The 15750-nt window shown below is 40.3% G+C and overlaps 1 protein-coding gene across 1 annotated transcript in view; it reads right to left on the reverse strand.

Annotated features, from left to right (window-relative positions):
- Window positions 1-15750, reverse strand: part of LDAH (lipid droplet associated hydrolase) — a 120242-nt gene that overhangs the window by 9095 nt on the left and 95397 nt on the right. The window contains exon 6 of the mRNA XM_082047427.1: window positions 9402-9484. Coding sequence (XP_081903553.1) covers window positions 9402-9484 — 83 coding nt within the window. The remainder of the gene's footprint in view (window positions 1-9401; window positions 9485-15750) is intronic.

Here is a 15750-nt window from a genome sequence, read left to right on the forward strand (position 1 = left end):
CCAAATTCCACCTTGACTTCTTCAATAGATTTCAACTGACTTTAATGGGGTCATCTGTACCTTAATGCCTACTGCATCTGTATATTCCTACAAGTAAACACATAAAGCATGATTCAGGTGCCCATACATAAATATCTAGTAGCGTGTTAGGTTAATGGTTGCACTGGGTGATCTTAAGAGTCTTCTCCAGCCTACATGACTCTACAATCTCACAAAACTTAAGATTAAAACGGTAGCATAGTCTGGTCTCCACTGATGATACAGGTAGCTCGTGTGTCTCCTGTGCCAGTCTTGCTCGGGTAGCTCAAATCTACCCCCTCATACAGCACCAGAAGCCCACCCTTGGCCAAAGAAACTGAGCCTTTGTGTCTTCATGCCTCCTCCTCCTCTTCTTCCTCCTCCCTGTTTACCCCTCACTCACCAGTTCCCTCTACACCAGCTCAGCACGTATTCCCCCTGCACTGGAATAAATAGATTCCTGCTCCAAGCCAAGAATTTTTACCATGAGAAAATGATGCATTTTCCCCTGAGCCTTATTTGTAGACATTGTAGAACCTTTTGGACTGAAATAAAAAATAAACAGTCAAGGCAGGATAAACACTTGTGTCATATATGCAGTTAAAGTTTGGGCACATTATAACCAACTAACAAAGAACAGTTTGGTAACAGGAAGACTTCAGGAACTTTATTTGTTGCTGCAGTTATTTTGTCTGCTTATTTAGTGTGCATTCTGTGTATCTGTGCGTGTATGCCTGCAAATCGAAAACGTTAACACACATGTTTCTTAACTAGAAACTGCCAACAGAATTCAGAATTGTTTTCAAAATGCTTCCCTATTAATGGATTATGCAATAAAATCTAAAAGCAGGGTTGCAATTAAGGTGTAAACTTCCAGTGATCCAGATGGTGGTACAGGGCAAATGAAACCTGGCAGATACTTGACTGCCGTTTGTGGCACTGAGGGCTTTGGTTTGAATGACAAAACATCTGTGCTCTTTGCCTATGGCACACACAGCCACATAATATACAGATGTTAGGATGCTACCTATTTTTCTAATATATCAAGACAGATTCATTTTAAACATATTTAAACAGAAGTTTCCAAAGTCCAAATGTTCTCGTCTTCATTTTAACCTCACACAGGCAGGCATAATTAACAAACCATGTGTAACCAGAGGCACATGGGATCCTCATTAACGGTAGGAAACACTATATGATTTGCATGGATCTGTACAGTACATATTTTCCTGTGGACGGTGCATGGCTGTAAAGACATCCTGAGTCAGCACAACCACTGTACCAGCAATGGAAAACTGCTGCCAACCAAAGCATTTAAAAATGGTGAGTCAGGCCCCCAAAATAATGAGAGCAGCTTAGAAATAAACAGATTTACCAAACAATAAATAGAATGTTCTTTCTATATTTCTTCTGGGCTTAGAGTTTTCAATATTTGCATTTTTAAACTTTTCTGCCATAAGGGTGAGAGGATTATTTTTTATTCTTTTGTAACATTGAATGCTGATACTTTCAGGTATTCCTGACTCAGAAGGGAAATGGCAGCTACCACTGGACATGACAAAGACTTGACATGATTCCCGATACAACACCCTGCTTGTTACGAGTGACTAAAACGTCCTTTCAGGATCTGACAATGAGGGCGGAGTAAAGGGGATGTGGGTTATCTTTGCCGGCCATTCCAATACCGTGTTTGAGATAGTTATGCAGTTTCTAATTTTCAAATAGTTTTAAAATAACAGCAATATTCTTGTAAGCTGTTTTAACATTAAATTGCTCAGAAGTATTTTCAGTCTTAGCTTCTGTAAAATGAAACACAAGTCAGCCTAGTACCCAGTAATATGGTATGTGTACTCAGACACTGCACAATGATGGCAGCTGCTAAGTAAACACCAGAAGAATCTGAGATTCATATCAACAGGATGTTTACATTTTAAACAGTTTCTAAGAAAATAATAAAGATTTCCTGCATTTGACTTCACTGTCACTTGCTTTACCATGTATGACAGTTCACAGAAGTATAAATTACAGAGAGATTTCTTTTATGCTTCTCCTGTAGCTGTCATAGGTCAACACTGAAAAACAAATCGAAAAAGTTAAAAAATATTAATTGAATTTCCTCTATCTTTCTGGAATGTGGTACATGTTATAATAACTTTAGGATCTTATTACACGGGCAGGCACCTCTCCAGCTGATGGCAAAGAGCAAAGGACTGATCTCTGTGGATATAAACTAGCGGCACATGTGCAATGGCAAGCAAGACCGTACCAGTGACCTTGCTGAAATCCTTGTCCTCTGATACATTAAATTTTTATCAGTGTTGCTCCCACGTGCATTCACTGGTTGAGACAGCAGCTTCCCTCTGGGTGACATCTCTCAACAGTAACCAGCAAACAGTTTCATTTGCTCTCAGATGACAACTAGCTTAAAAGGTATTAGCCCACAATTAATTTTAGCTTCAGTCAACGTTTATAGAAAATGACTTAGGTTCTCTGGAATTATGGAAGTGTCTCCACCTTATCCTGCCAAAAGAATAGTATAAACAACATGGGAACAGACTGATTTGGGACACGTGTTTTTTTCTTTGGACTTGCTTCAGTTGTGCTTTGGCTTTACTAATCAGCTTCTGGGAAGAATTCAAAGAGCTGGCACTGCCCTAGGAAGCCCTAAATGCTTTGGGATCTGGTTCTCTGAAACACCATCTCTCTCCCCTTGTGATCCTGCCGTGGTTGAGATCAGTGGGTTTGGTGGCAAAGTCTTTGGAACTTGCTTCTCAGCTTGTTTTACCAGAACTCAGATTTCCCAACTTGCCAAGGGCAGTGTGAAGCTAAACCTTTTCTGCTGGACCCCTTTGAGAAGAGGCAGTTGACAATCTGGGGTACACAATGTTTTTTATAAGTACTAACCTGTAGAGGGTGTAGTAAAGGTGTAATGCATAGTTCAGGTACTTGTGGAGATTTTATTTAACATAAGGAATGTGGCCAGTTTTGTTAAACCAACATAAATAATAAACAAAACCAGTTTCCCTGTCTGGAAAGGGAGTGGAGAAACATTTTAGAAAAAATTAGGATGCAAATCCTGAGACTCGGCCAGGCATAGTGGCTACTTTGCGCGTGATTCAAGATGCGCTGCTGCTCTCCCTGGTATCAGGTACGGTGTTCTACCAAAGGGAATTGGTGCTGGCTCCCTGTTTTCATGCTTTTGTCAGTGTTAACTGGAAATCTGGTAAATCGAGGAAGGGGCTGCTATTTAACTTTGCTGCAGTTTGGTAGCAATGCTATGGGCTGACGCAAGAGAGCAAGTGAGGCCACTTCTATATCCACTTTCTCAATGCAAAGTAAAAACGCCCTTTTAAAAAGGATGCACAGGACTTATCAACAAATCAGGGTGATTAACTTACTTGTACTATCCGTGTTACTTTTAAAAGCATTTTGAGGGTATATATTTAGACATATCAGGAACATGCATATTTCAGTCTGTATAAACACCAAAATAAAACCAAACAGACCCGAAACCACTATTTAAGCAATACTATTACCAGGCCAGATTCTTCCAGTCACATTCACTGTGAACGGTATTTCCCTCTGAACATCAGCCTGACACTGTCTACGTTCAGTGAGACTGTACTGAAGGTGAATCAGTCAGATATCTCTTGCAACATCAGGATCAGCATCTGGCCATAAATAGCGCTTTTGTTCCCTGCCATACAATGAGCTCTGTGGCAGAGGGAGAGAAGGTAAGTGATTACCGGGTAGCAAGGGTTGGACAGTAACTTCCTAAGCATTCTTCAGAAGGTTGGGGAAATATTGCTGTCTTTGCCCATTGTGTGTAGCACTCACCTTATATCCATCCCCAAAACCCTGCAAATTAATGTCATCGCTTATTTATTAGAATACCACACAGTATGAGCGATGTTAGCAGGAGCTCAGTTACAGGAGAAGTGAAATATCACAGGTAAGTGTATCGTGGTACATTGAAGTTTTTGAATGCTCACTGGGATTCTTTTCCACCGAGGAGAAAAACTCCTGATCCCAAATGAGGCGTATTCTGGTTGCTTCAAAGAGAAGGTTGTTCTTGTGGTTTAATGACACAGGCACCAAAGTCCCCAAGCACACGTGCGATTTCCCTGACTTCGACTCTGCCCCTCCAGAGAGCACAGGCCAAAGAGGATGTGAGAGCAGCCAAAAAAGAGGTGTTGGCTCGAGAGAGCACTTTGCACCTATTCAGAAAGAGTGTTTGGAAGGTTTTTCACAAATGTAGGCAGGCAACTCACTCAAGCAGTGGGCAGGCAAAGTATTTGTAGTATTCTTTCAACCACTTTTCTTCAGATCATGCTCCTCTCACTGGGAATAACTGTTAATACTAAACTCCTGTGGACGTCTACAGAGACCCAAATAAAAACACTGGGCAACATCAAGAGAGCTGCTTCAGGGCTCAAAATAGTTCTTCGTTGCTCAGTTTTAAAATTTTTCTCTAGTAAAGACAATTTTTCCAAAAGAGAAATGTAGCACTTTTCAGTGGAAAGGAAATACTTCATTTTTGCATTTTTTACCCTAAATCTCTGCATATAACTGTTTAGTTGATACATTTTCTATGGTATTATTGGTGTGACTTAAACTCGTGTTACTTTACATTCTAAATACACCATTGAAATAAGTAGGGAGTTGTAAACATAATTAATTAATTTAATTTTTTCAAACTGAATTTCTTCCCCACCTAACCACATAGATATGTGGTTATAAGCCACCCACAACACAGACTTCCTCAATCTGAGTGAAAACAGGTTCATGTGTCCACAAACTTCCAGTTTATACTTCTTCCCATTTGATTAAATATTGTTCTTCTTAGACTACAGTTTTGTTTTTTCTTTTCACCTTTGTATCTCTACGTCAGATGTTTCCTGTCTATTTCCTTATAAACTTACTGTATGTGCGACACCAGACCACTGGCAAAGCTAAGCTGAAGAAGCATATACATTTTTTTTTGGTTTAACATGCTAACCAAAAGAATAATGATTTTCAGTTGCTGGAGGAGATGATTTATGGTCTTAAGAAATTATGAGCCACTACAGAAAGTTCACTGCCAAAGTGATCCAAGACTTCCTGAAGTCTGCGGGAGCTCTTCTATTGATTTAGATGAGCTTTGGAGCAGATTTTACACTTAAAAATAGGACTACTGTGTACTATCCATGAAGTAATGAACAAAATATTTCTCAGTAAATATAAAATCTGAGGGGTGATTTTTTTAAAGCAGAATTTCCTCTGTAAGCACCATACTTTTTACCCTTTAATGCAGTATCTTCTTGGTTACAACAGGGTTATAAGTTCACTTGATAGAGTCAATAAGTCTTAAAGCAATTAATGTGGCACGGTGCAGATTTAAAAAGTTAAGTGCTATAGAGAGCCCCTTATGTGGAAATATCATTGTCCATTACAGGCATGTTAGTGAATGCCGAACATAACCATCTTCTCCTTCCTTTCACAATTTTTATTCAATTTGTAAAAGCTCCATCATGCTCAACGCTGATCTATTTTTTAACAATATGGAATTACACCCACTTCCTTTTGTGCAAAAATTACAATAAACTTCCTCAAATACAGTAGTATCTTTGCCTCCAGTTTCTGTTAGGAAAGGGAGTTGGTGTTATTACAGTGGAAGAACGTAGCTCAGCTGGCTTAGACACAACCACCTCATGATAATTAACCAGCAAAGCTGAGCTAATCTTACATCTGTACCCCTTACCTTATTTGTATGGATTTAGTGATTTATCACAAGTCCCTGTGTCATTGCAATAAGAAGCCTACATTCAGGTACTGCTTGTGCCAGACACATAGCTTTAGAGCCAGTATTTGAAATATTCTATGATATATTATTATAATAGAAGACAGGTCTCCATCCTCCTCACACAGCTCCACTGGTATTTAATGTGCATAACTTCTGTCTTTAGAAGATTATAAGTGAAATACCTCACTTAATTATCCAAACAATATTCCAGCTCCCATTCTTTCAACATAAATCTGAGCAATTAGCATTGTTAGACTAAGAATTTGAGGCCTGGAGATAGAGTTTCTCCTGGTCCCTAACTAGTAATAATTACAGTTAAACCTGGGCATGGAAAGATTGGAATAATTTAGTGTCTCTTCTTCTTTCTTCTTCAGATCACAGAATGCAAATAAGATCCAGAAATAACTTTTCTATTCCACAGCAGCTGGCAAAGTCAGGTGTTAAGATTGGCTTTTAGCATATGATCACAGCAACTACTAAACAGTATAAATTTTTTGAAGTGACAGCTTGCCAGTTCTATAGCAACTTGGACTACAGTTCCTGTTTTTATAAACTTCCAACCTTTATAAGTTAATCCCGTTTTCATTGTCAATACACTTCAAATTCAACATAATGCCAACTCAGAAATTTTTCCTTAATTCTTACATTCCCAGAAATTACTAAAAGATGAAAAAAGAGAAGCATTTAGCTTCATTTTTAGACCTGCTTTTTCTTCTGTTTGCCAACTGCTTATAAGCTTGCCTCAGCTTTTTGTTTTCTTATGTTTGCCACTTTAAAAGTATGAGGAATCAATAAAAGAAAGTTAACAGGTTTAAAAAAGCTCCTGCCTGCTGAAGCCATACTTAGATCGACAGAGTCAACAAAAGCACAGATGAAGCAGACTAGGACACCTGCAAACTCTTGCTGTTGGCTATGGGCCTTCATTCAGTACAAGAAATAAGTATTTTTGTAATGTGAAGCATCTGAGTAGACCACTTAAAGTCACTGGAGCTGCACCTGATTGCCACCATTATTGTCCTCATCCAACAAAGAATTTATGTGTAACTTCAAGCACGTGTGCTTGGGATTAAAATTTCCAAATGCACCTCAAGTCCTGATCTTGTAAACTCTTCGCTTTTGTACCCTAACACGGTGACCTGCAGAGTTTTACCCTCAGTTTCAGGGCACTATCAGACCTCACCAGCCTCGCCTGGGACTCTGATCCGCCCATGGGTCCAGGGTCTCCATCTCTGTCCTTTGCCTTTAGTTTCTGCCTCTCAAGTTACGTTGTAGGAGTATCCATCTCCAGTTCTGTGTCCTGTGTCCTAGATTGACACTGGACCTACACTGTACATAGCTTGTCACCTGGATGGACCCCACCTTGCAGCTTGCCTTCCACCATGTCTTTGGCTGTGCCTCCTGGATGGATTTTGGACCCATGTTGTAGCCTGGTCTCTAGTCCTCTCTCTGGCCCTATCTCCTTTGGCTCCTAACTGGATTCTCTGGAGGGACACTGGACCTGGTTTATTGCTTTACCTTGTAGCTGATGGAGCCCTGTGTCCAGTTCTGGGCTTCCCAGTTCAAGAAGACCATGGAATTACTGGAGTGAGGCCAATGGAGGGCTATGAAGATCATGAGTGGCCTGGACCATCTTTCTTATGAGGAAAAGACTGAGAGAGCTGGGTCTGCTCAGCCTGAAGAAGAGAAGGTTGAGAGGGGATCTTAGCAATGTTTATAAATATCTCAAGGGTGGGTGTCAAGAGGATGGGACCAGACTCCTTTCAGTGGTGCTCAACGACAGCATGAGGGGCAACGGGCACAGACTGAAGCACAGGAGCTTCCATCTAAACATGAGGAGAAACAGGAACAGGCTGCCCAGAGAGGCTGTGGAGTCTCCTTCTCTGGAGACATTCAAACCCACCTGGACACCTTCCTGTGTGATCTGCTTGGGTGAACCTGCTTTAGCAGGTGGGTTTGACTAGATGATCTCCAGAGGTCCCTTCGAATCCCAGCCATTCTGTGATTCTGTGATGGACCCTCTTACCTTGCCCCACCAGGGTGCTGTGAGACTGGACCCTGTGCTGGGGTCACCCTGGGCTCATGGCTCCTTCAGGGAACAGGCAAACCCTGTAGCTCCCTAACAGCTGGAGAGGTGATTCAGTCAGCAAAATCAACTAGTTTCCTTGAGTTCACTGGGCTTTGGATCAACCCATGGAAATTTGTGTTCAAAACAATGAGAATATTTGCAGTCTGCAAGATCAGCCCTTTAGTTTCTTCACTGAGATTCCCCTGAAGTGCAGAACTCTGAATGCTCTGCAATAAAAATGTGAAAAGCCAGGCATGCCTAGTGCAGTGTAGTGTTCCTTGTTCAGGTCTGCTATTTCGACTCCTTTAAAAAAACTAGATCTGAAACATGTGAACATACCTTTCAAAGTGCACAGAAGGCAAATGGGATAAGTAAAAAACAAACCCATTTTCAGCCAAAAAAGAAAGACTGATTTATGAATTGAACTTTGTACTATATCTATTTACAAGGCACAAAGTAATCTTACAGAGATCTAGGACCTCTGTCCTAGAAAATTCCATTCTCCAAGGAAAATCTCTGCCAGTGCAAAGTGCTGGAATCATTATTCCAGCAAAAACACAGGGATGATACCAAAAAATGTAGGGAAGGAAGAGGACACAGCAGAATAATATGTTATACTGATTATATACTCACAGGGAGGCTACACCAATAGCAGTTTATAAAATGTGACATTTTTTTGGCTCATAAGCCATCTGGAATTGTCTGATCATGGCCATGCTATTAAATTCTCTCAGCCTCCAAAACAGAGTGACCACATCAAAACTACAATTAGGAACAGCTCGTGGTCTGTGCCAACCCCTGAACCGTGCCTGGGAACTGGCTGGGAGAACGCGATCGGTCCAGACCAAAGCTGTATCATGATCTCTTTCAGCAATAAATCTGCACAGACAAGAAAGTTCAGTGCAGGAGAAAGGTCCCCAAAACTACTTGCACTACTTGCAAAACAGTAGTTCCAGTCCCCAAGGAATGCACTTTCTGTATCTTTCTCTTGCAGTTGAATGACTGAAACTGTGGAGCTTCAGTAATTTTGCTGACTCCTCTCCATTATGTTTTGATGTCATGGAAAAATCAAGCCTGTAGAATCCCATGATGTTAACTGACACCACACAACACAGACGGTACACGTTCTGCCTGACCTGTTCAGCAGCAAAGTCGGAGGATTTGGTCAAACAGCCTGTGCTTATGTCCTGGCTGGACACCTGCCCGTCTGACCAGAACCCAGGCAACCACTGGCCTCGCTGGGAACCACATCTCAGGCTTAGCCACAACATGGACTGTTCCACCTCCACCAAGGAAAACACACCAGATGTGACACTACATCTGATAGTGGTGAACGCTACATCTACAAAGCTATGGATCAATGACACTTCAGTTGTCAGTGACCCCTTAATGGCTTCTCCAAAGTCAATGGCATTACACTAATATAAAAGCAGAACCAAGCCTGCTGAAATTCTGGCTTTGCACAAATATAACCAGATATAACATTTCCTCATGCATGTGGGCTTCCTATGAAAACTCTGAGGATTAAATAGTTACCTTCTTTAAATTTTGCTTTATGGTTGTACTGTCTCTTTCCACAACCTTCATCATTTCTTGGCTTGCCATATACAAGATGTTGGCTGCAGAAAAAAGAAATATGCAATAATGTAAGTACATAGCAAATCTTTTAGAAATAAACAATATGGGCCCAACCCTGCAAAAAGGTAAGGCATGTAGAGCAGTCATCATCTTGACAATCCCACTGAAAAGAAAAGGCAGAATTTATCTCACCTAACTGAATCATTAAAGAGGCATATAGACTAAATCAAGTCACCCCACATGAGTTAATTCCATAATTAATGGAAAGGAAAAGATACATTTGGAACATAACTCTATTAATCTATCTTACAGACTTCTCAATCAGCCCATATGCAAGTAATTCAAATATTCAACATAACAAATAACAAAAGTAATAGCAAATACAAGTATCATTGAAATAATATTGCATGATATTGATGGTACTTACCAAGACAGGACTGAACTGAACACCAAATGCCTAAGCCTTACCTTTCTGGAATGTAAAGTATTAAAAGTGGCTCTGTACTATTTATTGTGATTTGGTCTGCAATATACTGTTTCAGAGACAGAAATGATTGAGACTAATGTTTGGACATATAATTAGAAGCAGTCTAATTTTATGAGGTGTTGAGTTCTGTCAGGTCCCATGTATGTTAGACAGCAGGAGGAACTAAATACTTCTGAAAAGTGAGTCAGTTTGCCTGAATGCTTAAATATTCATAGATTTAAACATTTTGACACAGAAGAATCACACTGTGTCCACCTACTCTGGCTTCTGTTACAACAGAACCTACAGAAGCTCAGCAAGACAAACCTTGGCTTTGAACAAACACCTGCCTGTTAGATTATAAGTTTTGCTGCTAGAATGAACCTCATGTGTTCAGTTGCAGAATCAAGAGTTGCTACATGACCATCAATATTGCATGATGTCTGCAGATAGTGAGGGTGATTCAGACTTCCCCAGTTTTAATGGGAGGTATCCATTTCTGACATCTGTGCTGTACTGAATTAGCACTTCGTTTACCCTTTTTTCTTCTCAGTCAGCTTACTGTGCTGGTAAGACAGCCAAGCCCCTCCTGTCCTCACAACCTGAAGCTTCTGTGCTTGTTGGATCACAGAGACATTCATAACCTATATGTGGGGATGAAGGGAAATATTCTTCTCTTTTCTGACCAGTTAGCAAAACCAATGGAAGACACAGAATGGCTAAATTACCTTAAAGCATTTCAATTTCCAGGCCCTAGAATGACTGAAAGTATCCTAAAATATTAAACCCTCTCCTGAAAACCAGGAGAAAATGGAAAGACTCTTGACACTTTTTAAAATGTGAACCAACGAAGTTTTGTTAACAAATAGTTAATGACAGTGTTGGATCTGACACTGCCCTGAGCCAGGAGCAATATATTCTCACAACGTGTGATAATGGAGGAAATGGCAATCACATAGGTCTTTGGTGGTGACCAAAACACTGAGTTGGTTGAACTCCAGCAGTGCTCTAAGGAAACAGAACGCCACCAGAGAGGTGACTGATGGCTCCAGAGATCAAATGTTATAAGACAAAGCCAGTGCTCTCAAGTGAAAAAAAAATAATCCTAGAAAATGTTATCTGTGAGCGGCCAAAGAAGATGCAATTCAGTTATAAGCCTGCAGAGCTCTGTCTTTTTCAAATAAAAGCTGAACGCAGCTAGTGCAAGTTCTTTCTTTCCTAAACAAGACTAAAGGGTTGCAGATGTGACATCATACAGATAATCCAGCAAATTTGCTGGTCTCCTCCTATTCTATTGGGCAAAGGAGACTCTGTGCAGTTTTGTGTCTAGCAACCCAGTCACCTAATCCTGTGGTGCAGCTGGCAAAAGTTTGTCCATTTGTTTGGCATTCTTAAGTTAATGCCCTGAGAACAGTCTTCTTTTTCTCAATTCAGCTCCAAACAGTGATGAATTATACACCTTTGTGTTTAGGACACTCATCTCAGAATGCACCACCAAAAATTATCTAGGAAAACATGAAGAGGTATGAAAGACAATGAGGAATTCCATAGGTATTTCACTAATTTCAGTTTGATTCCTGTTTCTAATGTGACAAATATCACTTTAACGCTCAAACACCTACCTATAAATGCACCTTTCTGTCAAAAGCACTGCTCTGTGTCAGAAGGAAGGGCAGAACATGGGGAGCAGCCTTTGCCACGCTAGGTGCTGGTTCTTCAAGTGATGGATGTGGCTTATTATGTATTGGTAAGATTTCACTAAGCGCAAGAGCCTGGATTTGGCAGGGTATCTGTGGCCATGGCACCTGTACCCAAGCCATTATATGAGGATTTTAACAGGCCAGGCCTTTTACTTTCCAGTCCAGAATAAGGTTGTTGACGGTAGGACACGGTGGATAGCCTAAATGCAGCCAGAACTTTTGTGATTGCCTTGCAGCACCAGCAGTGGATGTAGGCAGGGATGAAAATATGGGTGGCCACCAGTGCAGAACCTGACACATACCAGTTAATTCAGCTTCAATGGGACTCTGCAGGCAGCTCTCCACCTCCAGTTCAGTCATACAGCAAAAGTGGGCACAGACAACACTCCCCTGCTTCTCTTCTCCCATCTTACTGGCTTCTTTGTCCTACCTCTTGTTCTTGCTGTGTTCTGCTCATATTTCTGAGTTCCTCGCGTGTTTTTTTGCAGTAAAAAAATAAGAAATGAAGTGGAATTCACACTCTTAGCAAACTTAGATGAGTCATAAAGATCCCAAAAGTAAAACTGTAAGACAGTAAAGGCAATAAGGACACTCCTTTAAAAGGAACCGTCTCTGAAGGCTGGTGTCCTGTGCAAGGAAGGGAACCAGGAAGGCTGGATTAAGCACAACCGGATGAATGGCAGGGTTCAAGAGTCTATTTCAACCAAACAGAAATCCTTCGAATTTTGGAAACATGATCCTAGGGAAGCCAATAAACAGGAACTTAAACTTCAGCAGGCACTAAGTAAGAGGAAATTGCAAAGAGCAAAAGTAGGTTTCCAAGAACAAACATTAAAAGATCTAAAAATAAACAATAAAATATTCCTTAGGTATATCAGAAACAAGAGGCCTACAGCAGAATTTCTACAGGCTAAGGGAGTTGCTAAAGAAGATAATTACACTGATGGGAAGCCAAATGATTTTGCTATTTTTTTGCATGCACCGTTCTTGTTCAAAACATTCAGGAGGTTTCTGCTCTCTGTAATCTTTTTCTGGCCATACTACTCTTTGGGTGGTGAGGTATCAAGAAGCAGCAACAGTGGAGAATTCAGAACATATCAGGCCTAGAAGGTACATTTAAGAGTTTGGAAGAACCTGAAATACAGAATTGCTGAGCTAATAACAATCCTGGTACGTAAGAATCACCCCGTCCAGTGGTTTGGGGAGTTAAAAAGAGTGTCTAATCACTATTAATTTTACAAAGCAAAATGGCGTTTTGCTGATCTGTAATTTCTTGAACATTTCAATAAGCTCAACCAAATGACAAAAATGATTTGTTTTCTAAAAGCTCTCTGTTACATTTCATACAATAACCTTTGGTTGAAACTAAACAGTTGTAAATGAAAGGTTGTAACGTATTAAGCAATAGTCTGGAAGCAAGAAAAAAGATTAGGATTAGATTAGCTGGTTCTCATCACAGCACGGAATAAGGTCTAGATTCACCACAAATACAAAAAAAGTATGATTTCCGGGGTAGGTTAGATCACCTCTCAAGATTACTTTCTTTTCAGTGATAAGGCCTTTAGACCTTAACTGGAATTTAATGCCTAAACTGAGGTGGGATTAATCCTGGCCTAATATACTACTCTGGCTTTATAATAAAATAATGGCTAACTTATTTCTTAATGATCTGGTCAACGGATAAGTAGATTATTGAAAGCAATTGCACAGGACGCAATGTTAGTTAGTTTATGAGGACCAGGTAGTGGGAAATGTTAGAGAGACCTAAAGAAGAGAGAAAACAATCAATGTGCTAGCAAATGAAATTTAAATTGAATAAATGGTAAGCAACATACATGCAGAAAAACCCCTAAATATTATTTTCCCTTACAAGCTTCTAAATTATTGCAAGCAAGGGAATCAGAAACCCAAAGACCCCTAAGATGACTGTTGCTCACTGTGCCCATTTACTCAAAATTCCAATAAAATCATACATTACGTTTCATAAATCATAGGAGGATGATGATACAGAATTCTGCAATGCCATTATATAAACCACACAACACGACCACACCTGAAGAACTGTGTGTGCCGAGAGTCACAGCCTCTGTAACACTGACACTGCAAATCTGAGAACGGTGGCGAAAACAGTCAAAGAAGTACAATTAAAGATGTGCTCTTCATGTTCATAATACTTCATGTACTTCATGATACACTATTTTTCCCTCTCTTACAGCATAATACATTACAATGCAAAACAATAAAAGGAAGTACTTTTTAATGTAATATGCAATTAACTGTGAACCTTAGTGCCATAGGAAACTAGACGCATATGTATTTGCCACATTCACATCTAAGCATGTTGCCCTGAGCTTCTCTAATCATAAATACAGCTCATGCAATTAATTTTAGAGCAAATATCTACAAAGACCAGATAACTTAAACCTCCATCAGTCTCTCCTTCCAGATACTATCCTCTATGTCTGCTATCATTCTTGCTTGATTTCCTCTGGATACATTCAGTGGCTCATTTCTCTCTTGAATTTTACTGATACAGTATTTCAGCTTATGCTGGAGAGTGTCTCTCTTCAGCAGCAGAGCTGTGGTTCTTTCAGCCCGTGTACCTCTTCTTATGTACGAAAATCATATCTCACTTTACGGCACAACATATTAACCCACAGAAGCTTACGACCCACGATATTCCCAGTTGGTTTGTTTGGTTTTTTTCCTGCAGAACTACTGCTTAATCAGGGATTTACCATCCTTGTATTTAATTTACATACAGAACAACTCGTCTCTTCGAGGAATGACAGACAGCATTCTCCCCTCCTTGCCAGACCACTTTGCTTAGCTCATGAAGGTAATTTTGATCCTATCCCTCTCAGCATCTCTGCAGCATATTCTAGCATGGAGCTACCTGTAAACTCAGTAAACACGCACTGTATTCTGCCAGTTGCATCCCTAACGACTACTGAATAGTAAAGGAAAGAAGATAAAACTGTTATAAAACCCTACCAGCTACATCTTTCCAGTTTCAAAAATCCTCCTGAATCCCATTTTCCAAACAATAACACATCTGTGTAGTAGTTGTTTCAGGTATGTCAGATTTCCCAAACTTTGTTATAAGAACATAACAGGAGACACTGTAAAAATCTTTATTAAGATCAAAATATCCTAAATCTGCTGCTGCTCTCTAATCCACATGACACTGTAAGATGCTTAGTGTCTGTGGGAAGCTATACTGAAAGAGATACCATTATAGAGCAGGAACAGTCACATTCTCTCTCGCTGCTGTGGAATGTCAACCCGGGCTTCTTCGGAAAAGCTATTTTTCTCAAAAGCTAAATCACAAGTTCAGGGAGAAATCTCTCTGCTATTTCCTAATGCTATACTCTGCTAACCTTGGCATTTTTTGAATATTTAGTTCTTTCCTTTTCAAAAAAACCTCGTTCTGTTTCCTTATTTCACAAATACTGAGCTGCTTTTTCAAAGGAAATAACTCAGAAGAATTCACTCGCTTTTTGTGTGTAATTGGAAAATAATCTCGAAAGGCTCCCAGGGACTGTTACTATGAGCATTTCAGCAGCTCTGAAAATCAGGTTGTGAACCGGGCACAACCAGAAGCTGACGCATACCAAACGAATGGCCTCTGAAATCTTTCATTAGGCTACGCAGAGGAAGGTCGTCTTGTCAGATCACTTTGTCAGCGCTTGCTACCCGGTGCTACAGTCTCTGGAAAGACTTCCAACCTGTGCTAACACTTGCTTGACCTGAAAATCTCCAAACATTCCCAGAATCATTACCAAGAGTCGTTGAAAAATATTTATTGGTTTTGATTGTCATTGTTTCATGTAATATATAAAATGCAACCTGGAGCCCACGTGCTGAACGTCCCGAGTGATGAAGCTGTCCCGTCAAAATCTGCACAATTAGTCACTGCACAAAATAAAGCGCATCCAGGAGTTTGCAGGACCCTGGCTCAAAATGCAAATGTAGGGAATACCCATAACGGGCTATGTGGAAGTTCTGTTGGGAGTTGTGACCTTGGTGTCCATGCTGAAGTTAAGCAGAACATGTAGCTTCAATCTGTTTGGCATTCACCACTAGATTGCACTACTCACTGAAGAAAGGAACTTCTGGGGTTTAGTAAAGACAAAATAAG

The sequence above is a fragment of the Streptopelia decaocto genome (assembly GCF_964273445.1).
Source record: "Streptopelia decaocto genome assembly, chromosome: 3".
Taxonomy (NCBI): Eukaryota; Metazoa; Chordata; class Aves; order Columbiformes; family Columbidae; genus Streptopelia; species Streptopelia decaocto.